The following is an 18,093-nucleotide window of genomic DNA, read 5'->3' on the forward strand; positions in this document are numbered from 1 at the left end:
ATATCAACCCTTAGTACATTTAAGGTTTTTCATGTTCATTTTAAAAGGTCAGATATACTAAAATGGAGACTAACACCACTGCACACACTTGTCTTATATGATTAATTTATGATTAAATTGTTAATATTTTGACAGATGAAAGTGAGAATTTATGCTATAACCTGGTTCATTTACAGTCTCTACGTGACTGTAAGATTGTTCATTAATGTGCCCTGTCCTGAATAAATAAATAAGATAAAATGATTTGGACCGTTTTGACTATCTTTCATGATGAAGGAAAGGTTACATTGCTACGTCAGTGGATGGTTGTGTCACAAAAATGTAACATCTAAATGTTTGCCCTCTTGATCCACAATCATTAGTTATATAAAAACAATACATGTCAAAATAAACGGTACTTAAAAGAGATGGTAACCACATTTGATATGCTAATAGGTGAATGGAAATGTTAAAAAATGTTAAAATACATCATGAAAGACTGAAAATGGTCCAAATGAAACATTAAACAAATGTGTTGTTTAGTTTAATTAGAGATTTTAAACAAAAAAGAAACAATCTGCTGAAAAAATCGTGGTCCTGAAAAATGTATTTGGCATATAAACATTTAAGTATTATTAATATTACATTTCTCTTAACGTAATGCACAGGCCATGGCTACATGGTGTGTTTGCCAGCTGATGGTGGTTTTTATAAACATTAAGTGCTCTGATTGTACCGCCTCATCTAATGTTCATCAGGTCACAAACATAATGTTCTTAACATTCTGTATATACTGTATACATGATATAGGCAAGTGAGTATATGTATGTATTTGTGTGTGAATATAGCAGAGACTATCCGCAGATTTAATTCAAACAGTAACATGTCCTTTAGATCTCAAACACAGATTCTGAGTAATGTGTGCGCATCTAGAAACAGCCTGCAACGCAAACTAAGACTGACACATCGTTCTGTGTGGTGGGTGGAAAACACAAAACACACACACATACATAGAAACACACTGATCTGTGGGCAGGTACCATTCTGACATCAAAATAGTATGCTTTGGCACATTAGTGTGTGTGTGTATGTGTGTGTGTGTCCTGTACGTGCAGTAGGAAGCAAGCATATAAATCTTGATTTCCCATGCTGAGGTTTACGGCCTCCACAGATACAACAATCACTCCTATTGGACAAGTGAATCCATGGCATGAATCACTGAATATAAAAACCGTGACCTAAAACAACTATTCATTTAAATAACTTTTGGTTTATAAACAACATAATGTTTAATTCATAAGAATTGAAAGAAAATGACAATCTCCTACTCTTCAGCTGTACAGAAACATATTTTTTCCTTTTGGGCATTGCTTGCACATTATGAAATAAAATTTCTAACTTAAAACAGAATTTGAAGGTGAAAATGTATTTTTTTTCACAAGCATTGCCCAATAAATTGGCTCTATATTGATTATTTTATTTCAATTTATCAGTATCAATATCTTTGAAATTAATAATCCTAATTATTTTGTATTTTTATGTCATAATTTTGACTTTTTGTGTAATAATTATTACTTAAGTTACTTTAAAGTTCATTATTTACCAAAGCATGATGATAATGTGGTAGAAATAGGCTCTTTTCCTTTATTTTTCCTTTGCAATCATCTAATGTTTTTTTTTTTATTCCCATAATTTTGGTGTATTTGTAGAGCAATAAAAGAAAACACATTTTTGTACCTTAACAATTAGCATATCAATTTTGGCCACTAGTGAAGCAATTTGTTTTTGTCTGTGAAAAAAAAAACATTCCAGGAGACATTAAGAAAAATGCATTGTATGCATAAATATTTTAGTCTTGTTACACATCACAACAAGATAATAAAAAATGAATGCATAAATAATAAAATAGTTTTGTGATAGTGTAATTTATGTTGTGCGAATGCATTGTGTAACTAGCGAGCTGATGGTGAAATGACTGGACAGCTGTTTTTAACGCTTTTCGCGGTTGCGTTTAAGTTACCAGCTATTGCCTTTCCTCTCCTAGATAACCCTCCTAGGTTGACCTCCAGAATAACACACACATGTTCATACATACAGACACTTGAGCACATGTATGCAAACACAGCTTGTAAGATCATTCTAGCTAACATCATGGTCTGTCTGGCCCAGCCTGAGGTTTATCTGTACATTATGTTTTCTTTCAAGTAAAATTGGATAAGAAACCAGATTTTCCCCCTTGCTCAAGATTGAGCAGGACGCATGCATCTCTCTGGGGGATTGTGACTGACTCAAGGGGCTTGTTGTTCTCAGCTGGCGAAGGCATAGGGAGGAGAAGAACAGTGGAGGAAGTAAATTACATAGGGAGGGCTGGAAAAGTCTCTGTTCTTGTCGCATTACTGCGCCCGCCGTCAAGGGCACCGTGGCCACGGTTTGAGTCACTGCGCTCAGAGCTCCTCACGGCCTTCCTTCCCTGAAGCCAATGATCAACTTTCTCTCTGTTTCAATGACTCACTGAGATAGTCAGCAAGCCCTCCCGTATCTTCATCATGTCCCATGACAGCATCACAAACCACAAGAGCATGGAGAAAACGCACATTTCGTTTTAAACTGTTGTGTACGGTGGGACAAAGAATCACTTAAAGGGTTAGTTCACCCAAAAATGAAAATTAAGTCATTAATTACTCACCCCCATGCTGTACCAACCCCGTAAGACCTTCGTTCATCTTCGGAGCACAAATGAAGATATTTTTGATTAAATTTGAGAGCTGTGTAACAACCACATAGGCTCCTAAGGGAATGACACTTGTCGGCCCAGAAAGTCAATGAAGAAAATGTTTAAATATTCCATGTGGCTCAACTATAAGTTTATCAAGCGACGAGAATACTTTTTGTGCGAAAAAACAAACAAAAATAACGACTTTATTCGATTATTCCTTTTCTTCCTTGTTGGCCTGAAACGAGACTTCAATACGATTTCCACGACGCATGCGCGAGAACTGAACTGAAGTAGTTGAAGGAGATCGCAATTCTCGCGCATGCGTCGTGGAAATCGTATTGAAGTCCCGTTCACAGTAACAGGGTCGTCTCATTCAAAACAGCCAGCTGTTGCGAATGTAAGTTACGTGCTAACACTAATAAACACCTCACCTCCGGCGCCGCGCACTGCGCTACGTTCCCAGCACATCTAGTGGATGCGTAACGTAAACCCAGTCAAACATGTGACTGTAGTATCTTATGTGCCTTATAATCCAATGCGCCGTATATATGAAAAATGTTCTAAAATAGGTCATTCATTGAAGTTGCGCCTTAAGTGCGGTAAATACGGCTATGTATATTTACCCACGTTCTGCTTTCTGTCATATATCGAGCTTTAATTTTTTGCTCCATATCGCCCAGCCCTAGTAAATATAAAAAACTTTTATGGTAAGGAAAAAAGTCAATATCAGGAAACAATGTGTAATCACCATCACATCCAGCCGGCTCCCTGTGAGACAGCTCCCATGAGTGGGTCTCGAACTTGTGTCTCTGGTGTGAGAGGCGGAAACGCTAACCTCCATTTTATTGGTTGTTGATTGTTTTACATCACTAGGACTACGCTAGGACTTACGATAATATCAAACATGTTTGATATGAAAGACTAGAGAAAGACTGGCATAAATCGGGTCGTCGACTGCAGATTATCACCTCACATTTAAAGATGGAGATGACGGGAGCGCGCCGAGATTCCTAAAGACTGCCGGTCTGTAGTCTGAGACTGAAAATCCTTTGGTGTAAGCCCAGCATAAGGAACAAATTAATAATTCAAAGTATTGTGCGCACGTCCAAAACCTTCCTTGTTTGATGAAAACGTTGCTTATATTCAAGTTTTATGGGAGCAGATAAAGCATTGCTTTTATTTATTTATTTGATTAAGGAACAAGTTATGATACTTGATGAATGATTACAAATACAAACTTTTAACGGGTAATTTTTTTTGGTTTTGATTGCATGCTAACTTCAGCAACACCTCACCATTCTCCGCAACTCGAGATTAAGCATTAGCACCAGCAGCTGTGCTGGAACATCATTTGCGTTGGCTGAGAATCAGACCCAGGTGTCCTACATAGAGAGAATATCGTACCATGAACTAGCAATGCTTGTCTTGCGAGCCCAAGGCTGTGCATTTCCAAGCAGGTCTTCTTTCAGACCTGACGTACATGAAATAAATGGCCAGAAAGGACTGTAATAATCCAGCAAGCTCAGGAAACCATCTGCCACCTGCTTCAGCGGGATGTGAGATCTTGAGCTCTTCGCTTAAGGTTGGTGCATCCAGTGTAGTTTTTTTTTGCATGCCAAAAATGTTTGTCTTAAATGTAATGTATGTTGCTTTAGAGTTTGGGGGGCATCTACCAAATCTCCTGCATGAAAGCCAGTGGAATTTTATGTTGGGACCGTGTGATATACAAGCGATTGACAGCGTTGATTATGTTTTGTGGATCGATCTTTTTTCAAAAGTAAACTTGAGGTAGGTTTTATTATGTTAAAGAAAAAAACTAATAAGATATTGCAACATTATGTTAATTTGAACTTGTATTTTCTTTCTCTCACACAGAGTACGTCATCAATTGCTGTTCGAATCGTTAATTATTAATTCGACAACTCTCTTAGGAGCAGCCACGCAGCAGGATTTTGATGCATCATTTCTGACACTGTCAGAACTTCGTTGGAGGCTAAGATTCATCACAAGGGCAAATAATTGTTCACCAGTGAGCATGTCACGCTGAACTATCAAAGACCTGTGATGAAACCATTCAGAAATTTGTCCCAGATTGTGCACTGAACTTTACAAAGTTAGTTACACATGATGTATGAATAATTCTGTGCCCTTGTAAGACTAAACAAAAGGACGCTGGAGCGCTGCTGGTGTCCCTTGTATCCTCTGGTGCTCTTGGAAGGGTTGAAAGTTCATAAAAATTGGAAAGAAATCCAAGTCCAGGCACTCAGGGTTACAAAAGTGAAAAAAGCCTTTATTAAATAATCTAGGGCTAAACGATTAAAAAACACCAACGCGTATCGGCCCACTGGCCTTCATCAGGGTGTTGGTTGGTGTTTGTGGCACGTGTTGGATTTGGATTTCTTTCCAATTCTGGGCCCTTTTTCACCAGTTTCACAGTTTTTGTTGGTCTATTCCTTGTTGCCAATGCACATGCTGTGGGGAAGCCAGAGTCATTCTGACTTGCAGAAGCTTTGGATCAAAACTTCTGCAGAACAACCAAATTTAAGGTAAATATTCTAATTTTCATACAGTCATGTTAGCTTTCTATTCCTGGGACACTTGTATCATAGCAAAAGACAACAAATGATCATCAACTTTCATACGAGTTAGCATTTATTTAATGAAATGAGACAATTATGAGCATGCCCGTAGCGTGTTCTCATAATCCTTGCGAGCTATGTAAGTATTACTGTGTTTACTGCACATAAACAAACAATGACATAATTACATAACAATGCCAGGAAGATGCATTGAGGGCGGTTTTGAGAGACAGAGAAAGAGGGAAGCGGAAAAATCCTTTTGCTTGCACTCAGCAGGTGTCCTTTTGGATTAGCGGAAGCTTAGAATGCATCCTGTCATATTTACTTGACCATCATGCAGACGGAGAAACAGACTATCTCTTCCTCAGCTTCCCTCTCCTCTCGTGCTTTATCAAACCACCATGTCTTAACCCTCCCATCGAGTCTTGCAGTTCAACAAGTGGAAAATCAAATCATATTTCAAAAGACTGCACAATAAAACACACTTAAATGACTTTGAGATTTCCTTGGCAGTGGGTTTTCCCAAATACCCCTTCTTTCTCTCTTATTCTCTCTTACTCTCCCACTGGTTCTTCATTTGCAGAAAGCCTCCTCCCACTTGTCCTTTTTGAGTCATACAAAGAAACACAGTAGAAGGGCATTCTCTCTCTCTCCTTTTCTCTCTCAATCCTACTTCCTTCCTCAACGCCTAAACACTTCTCTCCACTCACCTGCTATAGCAGTGAATGCTCTCTCTCTCTTTCTCTCTTTCAACCACACTCATCTGAGATCCCTGGTTGTTCTCATTCCCCTTCTCATCTCCGTGAGCACCTGACGTTGAGGGAGCTTGTTCCCTCTCACTTCCAGAGGTCAATATTCCTGCTTGCGGCGAGAGCTCCGCGCTGGCGGCCCAGCCCCTTTCCCGCTTCAGCCTGGGACGAAAGACCATTCTGGTGGCTGGCGTGGCCGTCATGCTGCTGTTGGTGCTGGTGATCCTCATACCTGTTTTGGTTCATCTGGCGGGCAGCAGCGAAAACGGAGGTCAGTACGAGATGCTCGGCACTTGCCGAATGGTCTGCGATCCGTTCTTGGAAAAATCTGGCACTACGCCTGGTATCGGCACGGGAACTGCTATCACTAATGCGCAACTGGAAGCTGAGGCGCTGACTGATCATAGCATGGGACCCCCGTTGCCCAACTACGCACACGGTCCGCAGGGCAAACCCGGCCGCCAAGGGAAACCAGGGCTACCGGGACCTCCAGGACCCCCGGGGCCACCTGGAGAGCCTGGTCCTCCAGGACCAATGGGGCCACCGGGAAATAAAAACCACACAGAGCGACCGGAGATTGTCGCTCTGGGTGGAAGAACAGCTACTGGAATAGGCACAGCGGTCTATACCATGGGACCCCGCGTGGCCTTCTACGCAGGTCTGAGAAACCCACAGGAGGGCTATGAGGTTCTGAGGTTTGACGACGTAGTTACAAACATTGGGAATAACTACGATGGATCAACTGGGAAATTTGTGTGCAAGGTTCCAGGGACGTACTTCTTCACATACAACGTCCTCATGAGAGGAGGGGACGGAACCAGTATGTGGGCGGATCTGATGAAAAACGGACAGGTAGGGGTTTTTACTGCTAACGCACCTGCACTGAGGTTTATGAAAAGACATATTTTATAATATTCATAATGATATTTTTACTACACTGTGAAAAGGAATAACTGACTGCATCAACACTAATGAAACTCCTTTTTAAGGACCATGTACTAACCCTCAGCCCTTGAAAATAAAAATTATTTACATATATATTTATGTTGTACATCCAACATGCGCTGTTCAAGTCCAATATGTCCATGAATAATATTTGTCAAGCGGGGAACAAGATAGTGGTAACATGTTTACCAAGCTTTCGAAATGATGATATTTATTATAGACAGTGATATTTTACATAATGTTAGTTACTGAATTTATAACGACTACTGCATGCAAATTCTGCTAACTTTTCCCCCCAAACTATAGGTTTGTTTCGCATTGCAATGTCTGTTTTAATAGAAGGGAGGGTGCATAATTTTCTGGCAGCATATGCACCGCATGAATTACATAACACTGACTAAACACAGACTGCCACAGGGATGTAATTCCTCAAGTTTCTGAATAATCCCACTCCAGTGAGTTTCAATTTGAATAATCATATACCAGAATATCCCGGATGTAACGGGGAGTGCATTTAGGGTTGCTTTCCAGTAAAGGTCAGATTCATGTTTGAGATGAATTTCTGTGTAAAGGAGATATGACCGCACACTCACTTGAAAATACTTTATTTCACCAACGTTTCAGCAACAAGCCTTTGTCGAGGTGATTTGAATGTGAGTGTAAATAGACGATTATTCACAGGTGTGGACAATTAATCCTAGTCGAGCAATTAGCAATTCTAAAGCACCCATTTACAGTCTCACAGAAACAAACAACTTGAGTATCATCTTTCACAGTCAATATTTAAACACTTAGAATATTTATATTACCTAAGACAAAAGTTTCAATCTGATATACATTGACTAGAATCATCACATTCATAAGAAACAGCTTAGATCAAAGTCAACATTTAGTTTGTGTATCCAATAGGCCTTCCGTTTAAGAAGAATTTGATCCAGATCACCTCTCCTCGGAAATAAGACCCTCTCAATTCCTATATAACACAGAGATGTAATTGGGTGATTAAACTCAGTAAGATGTGAAGCCAGTGGGTAATTCATATTTCTGCATCTAATTGTACTTTGATGTTCAGCAATTCGCATTTTTAAGTCACGAATTCACCTTTGGCTAAGCCACGCCCTAGAATGTAGATTGACCAATCACAGCGCAGCCAAGAACGAGCTCCCACAGAGGTCCGACACTTTTTCACAGCGCTACATTGACTTTCAACACAGGCGTCTCATATTTTTGGTCTCGGCAGGCTATTACCGTCGTAGTTTTATCCAAAAATATGGTTAAACGTTGTGCCTCGGGCATTTGTAACACAGATACGCGTTTCCCAGAGAGGTTGGAGGGGGGTGTCCGTTTTTTCCCTTCCCAAAACCGAAGTCAAATCCTGACAAGTGCCGTGTTTGGATTAAACTGTGGATGTCCTCAGTCAGCTAAACCCCTCAAAGATCAACAAGCACATCTTTTTTACTTCTAACCTTACCGTGACTGTGAAATTATACTAGTTAGACCGTTTTATAATGTTTTAGGTTATGATTTCGGTTCTCATACCGGTTGTTGATACGCTAGCACACGCTGCTAATAAACACAACGTTATACTCGTGTAGTCCGTTTGCTCTGTAATAACGATTATAGAAGTGAATAGAGACCTACCCAGCATGAACAGTGTTGCTCCCTGATATTGTTAGTCCCAGCCTCCGTCTCCATTAGGATCTGCGGTGGTTAATTTTTTTACTGTGACCGGTAACGTTATGCTTTTGCCTCTATTTTGGATGCCTCATTGTTCTTGCGTTTCACCTGTATGTCTTGAAAATAGCCTTCGAACGCATATTGCAGCCCCTTTTGCCTACTTCTATCGGACACTTTATTTGCTGCTTTATAAAAGTTTGATAATATTTCAGCAGGAAGAGCGGTCACAGCATAAGCCATGCAGAGCGCAGATGAAGTTTGACAGATGTAGCAACAGTAACTAAGGGGGGCGGGGCTTAGCCAATTTACCTCAGGGACATGTTATGTTTTTGTTTTGCAGCTCATTTATTCCTTTTATATGAATCGATATAGCAGTATGAGGGTGTTTAAAGGATGTACAACGGTACACTCTTAGAAGAAATGGTTCTATTTAGAACCAGAAATGGTTCCATCCGCCGCTTCATATATGGAACTTCAAAATGGTTCTATATAGAACCATTTTTTTTGGTAAAAGGTTCTATTGGCCATGTACGGAACCCCAGGGTTCTATATAGAACCCAGAGGAACCATTTTTTAAGAGTGTATAGAACCTTTTAGGGGTTCCAAATACGTAGCGCTGATAGAACCTTTTAAGGTTCTGTATAGAACCTTTTCTTCTAAGAGTGTATGTATAGCTACACTAACATGTACCACAGCAATAGATACCTTCTGGAATTGGTGTTATTGAAGTTGTGTTGTGACACGTGGAGGAGACAAGTTTAGATTTGTTAATTGATTGTCTACACCTGTGAATAATTGTTTATTTATACTCCTCTCCATTATGTAAGAAATCACACTTCAACAAAGACTTGTTGCTGTAACGTTGGTGAAATAAAGTATTTGCAAGTGAGCGTTCGGTCATATCTCCTTTTATACAGATTTGTTTTCTTTGACCTTCTCCTCGGATAGTTTGCTTTAGTGTTTTATTAATGAAATGAATTCCTGTCAATGTAAACTAAACAAGGAAAGATTTCACTGGACCAAGTGTTCGCCTCTCTTGTCAGAAAAGCTGCTGCATGTGTGTGTACATACTTCACTCGTCTTCTGGCATCCCTCAGTGTGTCATTCTGAATCAGGGCCCTTCTCAAACACCCACGGCCACTCAAAGCACACACATTCAGTATGAGTTGTTCACACACTCAAAATAAATACTCTAAAAATGCCACACACACCAGCCCGGCTTCATGATTTTAGGATGTGTGATATATGTATGTAAAATACTTTTTTATTAAAAGTATTTTTAAATAATTTTTTTCTATCATTTGTATAATTTTTTTATTACAAACGGTTCATTGGAAAAAAAAATGGAAATTTTAGAGGCATGTTACCCTCTTACAGAAAAAAAAAACAAGGTATTAACCAAATAATTAAGATGGGGGACTTAATAGGTAGGACCTGTTCATTTGAAATCCCAAATTGATTAACCACTATCCAATTAATTCTACACATGATTATTTTCAATGTCTATAGTGATTGTAGCTCTAAAACTAATTGTGAATTTTGAATTATATGCGCACATATAGGAGTGTTATATGCATTGAACAATCAGAAAAAATACATGCATTTTTATATTTATAGATTTGATATAGAAACAGGCGGAACATGATTTCATTAATTGCAACAAGTTCATGGATCAACATTCCAATCAACCAATCGGATTTGAGGGACATGTTTACAGTTTATGCCGGACTTACAACCAGGGTCAAGTGCTTCTTCATCAGTGTATTTACCCTCATTATCCTCTGATTTCAGGGATAACTTATAGGTAGGGCTAGGGATATACTTAGGATTAAATTTACAATGCAAGAATGTTATACAAAATATGATGAACCCCTGGAACACGTCTAACTCTGCAAAATCAGGATGTGCAAGAGAGAGAGAAAGCACATTTTTTCATATATACTGTGTACAATTTCAAAATACTGCTGATTTAAATTATTGTTGCTGCTATGAACAAAAACATGAATCACTTGTGTATCTTTGTGACCGACTTAAGTCTTGACTTGCTGTTTTAGCTGCTCATCCTCGCGTTTCCGAAGCCTCTAAGTGACTCACACACAAACACTGTGCACACATGGCTAATCTGAATATATCTTTTAGCTTGTTAGCTTTAGCTGGGCTATGGGCTCCAATTATAATTCTCTTATGCTCGATCAGTCATACACATGGAAACACGCATGACGGATATCAGTTCAAACACAGATACACGCATGTATTAAAACACACCCACGCATGCTGTGTGCTTGAGTCAGCTGTGTTACTCATATGAGAGTGATGGCCCACAGCGACAGCGTTTCACCGTCTGACTGATGTCTTCATATTTGAGCGACTAAGTTTGGTCCCTGTCATTCAAACAAGGGAATGACAAAATCATCCGTCCTCTCAGGCTCTCAAATAATCAATCAAAGCTCTTTTCTTCTAGATTAAATCTACTCAGAGTTGTTCACCCGACCTGAGCAGTGTTTTATTTATAGAGGCTGGAAATAATGAGGAGTGGGGAGAATGTGATGGGAATGTGACAGACTGGGAATCTCCCAGTGAGAAACAGTTGAATGTGTCAGACTCTCTTTCTAAAGTCTCTTTTAAGGCAAATCAGATCACTCAGTGGCCATCTTGGTAATTGGCGTACAATTCAATTGCAAATGGCAAATCAGCATAATAAAATGTACCAGATTTGTTGAAAGCCTGTATAAAGGAAGAATGCAGTGCATGTTTTGAAAGGCTTGACACCACATTTCCTTTATTGGATTTATGTATTTAAATAAAGTGAGGAACATCACGTGCTTGTTTGCCTCCAGCTTTAGTTCTGACAACATTTTCATCATTCATATTTTTTAAAGCTCTGCTGTAGGAGAAAAGTTAGCTCATTAATTTGAATGTGCCGGAAACAACCGCAGCCGGTAATTTGAGAGTCAGACGATATGCTATCAAATGTGAAGTGATGATTGCATTAACAGGAAAAATCCCATCAGTCTCACCTGAGGAAATGTTATAAAGAAACACTTCATGCAAAACATTTTAATTCTGTTTTTTGCTCACCTTCATATCATTCAAAACACATGACTTTCTTGTTTTTTATATATATGGAAATATGTCTCTCCTGTTCACCAATGCTTCATTTATTTGTTTAAAAAATGGTAATATTTTGTGGAAAATTATTTTAATATAAAACATCTGCTTGAATATGTTTTAAAATGTATTTTATTTCCTGTGATCAAAGCTGAATTTTCAGCATCATTACTCCAGTCTTCAGTGTCACATGATCCTTCAGAAATCACTCTATGATGATTCGATGCTCAAGAAAAAATGTATTATCAATGTTAAAAACCGTTTAATATTCTTGTGGAAACTGTGATATCGTTTTTCAGGATTCTTTGATTAATAGAAAGTTCAAAACAACAGCATTTATTTAAAACAAAAATCTTTTGTAGCATTATAAATGTCTTAACTGTCACTTTTGATCACCACTGTCACCATTATCATTATCTTATATATATATATATATATATATATATATATATATATATATATAAAATCTTAGGCCGTGTGTCCACCAAAGCGTTTTTAGCCAGCTGAAAACGGCAGACGCTCTGCTGAAGACGCCGTGCTTTGGGCACTTGAGAACGTTTTTTCCGTTGAGGCGTTTCGTTGCTATGATACAGAATATGCGCAGCACAGTTTACTTGTAACTAATTTCGCAGATAATTTGTTTCATACTAAAAATGAATTTTTAATCCATTTTGTTCAGTTAGCTCTGCTGGTTGATGTCGTTGTACAGAAAGAATGTTGTGGCAGTTGGTCGGTGTGGTTTAGCCCCGCCCCGCCCCTCCTCCACTGTGATTGGACGGCTGGGTAAAAAGTGACAGTGATGAGCGCTTGTTGAAAATTTTTCAACTCTCGGCGACCAGTAAAAAACGCCGGGCACTCGGCGCTTCAGCGTGAGAAAAAAAAAGAAAAAGTTCAGCGCCTCGCTACGCTCATGCCGTTTAAAAAACGCGCCGCTCCCATTGAAAACAATTGAAAACATACACCAGGCGCGTGGAAAAACGTGTGTATATACTGCATATGTAAATACTATTACATATTCTCTAGACTTACAATTGAAAAGCTGTGTTAAATGATCTCTCTCTCAGGTGAGAGCCAGTGCGATCGCCCAGGATCAGGACCAGAGTTACGACTACGCCTCAAACACTGCCATCCTACACCTCGACCCCGGGGACGAGATCTTCATCAAGCTGGACGGTGGAAAGGCACACGGCGGGAACAGCAACAAGTACAGCACTTTCGCTGGCTTCATCCTGTACAGTGACTAGAGGTCAGGAGGTCACTGAGTTCAGTCTGACGTTTGTATGGGTGAGCGATATTAGGGGGTCTTAATTGATTGAAGTTGTAAATCTGATACTTATTAACACCTCCAGATTTTATTTTCCATTTTTCCTCTATGGTTCTGTTTGCTACAGGATATTTTCACCTGAAATTCAACAGCTATTCACGCATAACTGAGTCACAAAACACAACAATGTAATTTGTTTCAAGGCTCAAATGATTCACTATCCACCCTGAAGGAAATTGTAGTAGGCACTGGATCCAATGAGAACACGCTTGAATCTGCACAGAAACCTTCAACAGACACACACGACATCAACCCGAAGGAGAGAGCAGGGCTTCAGGGTTTCAGTCGTAACTGATTGAAAGCCCAATCAAGTGAGTGTGTTGATATTTCATTACGATGTTGTCTTTATATGTATGATCAATCTGTGAATCTACACTGATGTTTATCAATGTTTCCGACATAATGTGAAGTGAATGATGTTAAATGATTCCCTAAAATCTTACTCATCCTGAGTGTGTGCACCTGGTTTTGTCCGTTGTAAATCATAGTATTTGTAATTGATGTGGAAGTAATAGCACAAATAAAGCTCAGCATTTATTTCAGCTTTTAGCTAAAGCTAAACCCGTTCATTGTTTTTTTATTTATCAATAAATTATGAGGTATGTGGCTTTCTTAGCTGATATTACCATTAAAAATCTCTTAGCGTAATAAGAGTTACCACTTAATGGATGGAGATCTACATGGTAACTGTAACAGTGATATCTCATTTATAATGACGATCTAAAACCATGTATTGTATATATGGCATTAATCATGACCTGTACAATATGTCTAAATATCTTCTGTTCTAAATGTAACCGCTAATAGATTTTTGCTTTTGCTAATAAATGGGATTTTTGTAACACTTTTTGGGTCACTTGACTGATTGTATAGCGTGTCTGTCCTCACACAGAGGGAGTTTCCTAACTTAAAATGAACCCTAATAAGTGACTGTAATTTAGTTTTTTTAAATTAGTAATGTACTATTTTAGTTTTTAGTAATATTTTGAATTAACGGTTATTTTATTTTAATTTCTTTCATTTTTAGTTTCATTTTTTAATTCTTTCACTCATTTTTATGTGGTTTTGTCATTTTTATTAGTTTTTGTTTTTAAAATTTCTATTTAGCATTCATGTATTTTTATTTCAGTTTTAATACTTCAACTTAAACCTATTTATTTCTGTTTTCGTTTAAGTTTAAGATTTGCATCTAATATTTATATTTAATTTTATTTTAACTTTCAATTACCGAAAAAAAAAAAAATTATATTGGGTGAAATGTTTTCAAATTCGGTAAAATAGTCTACTTGAATTATATTTTAGCTTTATTTCTTTACCTTTTGATTTTACGTACTATCATATAATAAATAATTTGCCTCAAACTAATTAAAAATATTGCTGCATATCTTATGGAAGCCCTCTGTAATTCTTTACAGAAAACTTTTTTTTTATTTTTTTATTTTTATTTTTTACCTTATCGGAATGGTACGAAACGTGGTAAAGGTTTTGACACTTGCTGTGAGAACATAAAATAATAATTATGGACATGTATATGAAAAGGTTAAATGGTCCTTAAAAAAATAGACACACTTGTATTGTTCGTGGTCATTCAATGAGTGCATTGGAAATGAATGGGAAACAAATTTCATCTAGTGGAAACGTTTGGTACTGCGGCCGAACTAAATCGTCCTTAAAGCTCTTTTTTTTTTCAGATATCAACCTCAGTTTGATACTCAACCTCGATTTTCTCAGTTTCAGAGTAAAATGTGTTTTGGAATTTATATTTAATGTAAAATTTTAAAATAATGTTTTTGTGAATTTTTCATAATAATAAACTTAAACTTATATGACTTTTTTGTTTCACTTTTTTAACTGTTTTCACTTCAGCAATAATCTGCCATGTGGCGTCTTTAAAACGAGACCAAGCTTAAGTCTGTGCTACAAAGCATTCAAGATTTACCACAGTTAAAGTTCACTTAAGTTTACCACAACCATCCAATCAATTCCCCACAGACAAAACCAAGTCTTCCATGTTTTTCTTATTCCAGAAGCTGTTTCAGTCGGGTATACTTCACAATAGGGGGGAAAAAAAGACTATCGCAATGTTTCATGCCGACTTTAAAATGTGGTTTACAAATCGTCATCAATGTTACATACAGTAAACGTGATTTGCTCAATAACAAATAATATTCACAAATAAAATGTGCATGCATATGCTGTTATTTCTCATGAATGAGTAATTTTTGTGTTATAAAGACTAAATCAGAAAAGAGATAAAGGCAGATTTTAATGTTAAAGAAAAGAGGAGAGATCACAGCTAGGTATAATGAGTGTGAAATGCCACATGTCTGGAGGGGAAGGACTTCCGCCTAATCAGAGATGATCAGAGAGAGAGAGAGAGAGAGAGAGAGGAAGGCTTGGAGCTGGCATGAGCGCCGGGAGGGAGACGAGAGATGATGAGGACTGGTTATGTAAACAACAAGATGTTTAGATGTGAAGTTTAAATGACATGGTTGATTTTCACTGACCACGGACCGCGCACGTTTGAGATATCAAGAGGTTCATCAGCAACCCATGAGGGGTTTTTTAATTACTTTTTTGAGCTTGTCAAAAATGGACACCATATCTGCTCTTTCATTAATGAGAAACTCTCTCAGTTAAACGATATAATTAACTCCTAATGTCAAAGTAGAATAGCTCACGGCGATCTTCAAGACGCTAAATGGAGAAACAAGCCGGGAACAGCACTAATTATAAAGTCAACTTAAAGTTATTGTAGCAATTCCAAAGAAATCTTGATCATCTTTTATCAAAATAAAATAACTTGCTTCGCCTCAATGTAAAATGTGATTAGTTGATTGCTTTAAAAAAAAAAAGTCAAGAAACTCATCGGCCTGGGAAAATGAACTCAACAAGCTTCCCTTCAATATGACTGTTAAAATCAACTAATTGTTAACCTAAAACCACAATATATTTTCTTTTATCCAATTAAATTGGAATTGAAGTCTATGTAACTAAAAAAATATTTTTGGGAGGTTTTGAATGCCATGTTGTGAAGCTTAATGTCAAAGTGAGTGTGTGGATGCTAAAAAGCATTAAGGGACCTTCCAGTAAAATGTATGCAGTCACAATAATTTGTATCTCAAGAGATGGGCGACACCAAGAAACTAGTGTCGGCCTCAGATGACACCGCCCACTGACCGCCAGATGCATATTCTTCACATTAAAAGGCATTGGATAGCTGGCAATGTCATTTTCCATTTATAATAAGGAGTTCTTCTGAGGATAAACTGGTCGCTGGTCATGAGAATTGGTAAGTAGCTGTTTTACATGTAAAAGATTATGTAACCAATACAGCTAAATATTTTGTAGGCTCAAAATATTGTCATTTTTTCAATAACAACCTACTGGATGTAGCCTACATTATCCCTCTTATATAGGCAGCTATTGTTATTTAGCTAAGAAGAAAATGAAGAAAACCAGATTTGAGTCTAGACAAATGAACAAGTTCAAACAAGACAGACATTTAATGGATAATGTACAGTCGTGCCATTTATTACACAGCTTTTCATCACATAAATAATGCAAGAATACAAGAAATATTAAATTGAGTCAAAACAGTTCTTATTTTTCATTGCAGCATTTATTATAAATGAGTCATCCATTTATATTATTACTATTTTTTAATTCAGGTAATCTACCCATCAAAATAAGTTCCCCTCCCTCGTGTTTACTGGTGATGAGGGCGGAGCAACCTGTCACTCACACGAGATCCACCAATAGCAAACCACAACCACAAGCCCCGCCCTACATTTGTTCTTGTTCGAGAAGGTGTTTTACTCAGTTATACATCATTTCTGTTTCATGCCAACTTCAAAATATTACCTGTTTATTATCTTATAATCCATTACAATACAAACTACAAAACAATCGTTCTAGCCGTAAGACAAACACTTATTATACGGTAAGGGGTGCCATGTGCGTTGGATGTAGACGAAACGTCTAAAGCATCTCTATGATACCTTGGGATGAGAACGGGTCGTCCAACGCACATGGCACCCTTTAGCGCCAATATAAGACAGTGCCCCCTAGTGGTCTAAACCTAACCCGATCCTAGAACTAATAACCGAACAAAGCTCTGTGCGTGTTATATTGACGATAAAGGGTGCCATGTGCGTTGGATTTAGACGAAATTTCAAAAGCGTCACTATATGACGCCCTAGGATGAGAATGCGTTGGCGTTGGCTGTAGAAGAAATGTCAAAAGAGTCAGTAAATGACGCCTCGGGATGAGAACAGGCTGGTAATACTGAATACCTCCAGTTTAAACACAGTGGATAACAGAAGCAAAAGATGGCACCAGCTAATTTTGAATGAAATGAGAGAGAACGTTCATCCATTGCATGATACGAGAGACATGAAAAAAGTGCTGGATGAGTGGTCTTTATCAAAGACTGTATAGAATATCACATGAGGCATCACTTATTGTTTTGAATGGGGAAAAGTGCAACACTCAATATGGCAGAATAAGTCCCGCCTTCTGAATAAGAGCCAATCGCTAATTGGTAAAGTCATCTGCTGTTAGAAGCTCCAGTTCCCATAGAAACAGTCAGATCCATTCTGAAAATTCGTCATGTTTCAAGCGTTTAGAAACAACATTTATGAGACAGTTGTCAGAATTAATTGGTGATTCCAAATGTGAAATTTAATCATAAGCTTGGCGAATAGTATTGGAGGAGCTGCACTTGCATGACCGAGAGGCTTTTCAAAGATGGCCGCTGAGTGAAATGACTTGCTTTAAAGGGACTTTGGTCTTTATACAGCGTTACCATTGATGACATCATTTTCGGAATTCCATTATTTCGTTATAGGTGGTTTGCAGTCACGTGATTGTGTTGATGCACGGAATGCAGATGGAGGGCAAGGAGTGAAGAGCGCAATGGACGAGATGGAGGAAAATCCGTACTGTACTACTTTAGACGTTATTACAAGAGAAACACAAACAGAAAATCGAAACATATGTTGGACGTGATCCTTA

The 18,093-nt window shown here is 38.0% G+C and overlaps 1 protein-coding gene across 2 annotated transcripts; it reads left to right on the plus strand.

Moving 5' to 3' along the window:
* Window positions 1–5,901: 5,901 nt before the first annotated feature.
* On the plus strand, window positions 5,902–13,921 carry c1ql1l (complement component 1, q subcomponent-like 1-like). Of its 2 annotated transcripts, none has more exons than XM_039684768.2 (3): window positions 5,902–6,875; window positions 12,818–12,999; window positions 13,145–13,921. In XM_039684768.2, the coding sequence occupies exons 1-2, from the start codon at window positions 6,225–6,227 to the stop codon at window positions 12,995–12,997; spliced, it is 831 nt and encodes a 276-aa protein (XP_039540702.1). In that variant the 5' UTR covers window positions 5,902–6,224; the 3' UTR covers window positions 12,998–12,999; window positions 13,145–13,921. The 2 variants fall into 2 exon arrangements, with proteins under 2 accessions (XP_039540702.1, XP_039540701.1); XM_039684767.2 differs by having other exon boundaries at window positions 5,903–6,875; window positions 12,818–13,037.
* Window positions 13,922–18,093: the final 4,172 nt, after the last annotated feature.

The sequence above is a fragment of the Pimephales promelas genome, chromosome 22 (genome assembly GCF_988280905.1).
Source record: "Pimephales promelas chromosome 22, fPimPro1.hap1.1, whole genome shotgun sequence".
Classification (NCBI taxonomy): Eukaryota; Metazoa; Chordata; class Actinopteri; order Cypriniformes; family Leuciscidae; genus Pimephales; species Pimephales promelas.

What these genes read in the sequence shown, in the direction of transcription:
- c1ql1l (XM_039684768.2), top strand. Translation starts at nt 6,225, where the DNA reads ATGCTGCTGTTGGTGCTGGTGATCCTCATACCTGTTTTGGTTCATCTG. An exon ending in ATCTGATGAAAAACGGACAG is followed by an intron (nt 6,876 to 12,817) that starts GTAGGGGTTTTT and finishes TCTCTCTCTCAG; the next exon opens with GTGAGAGCCAGTGCGATCGC.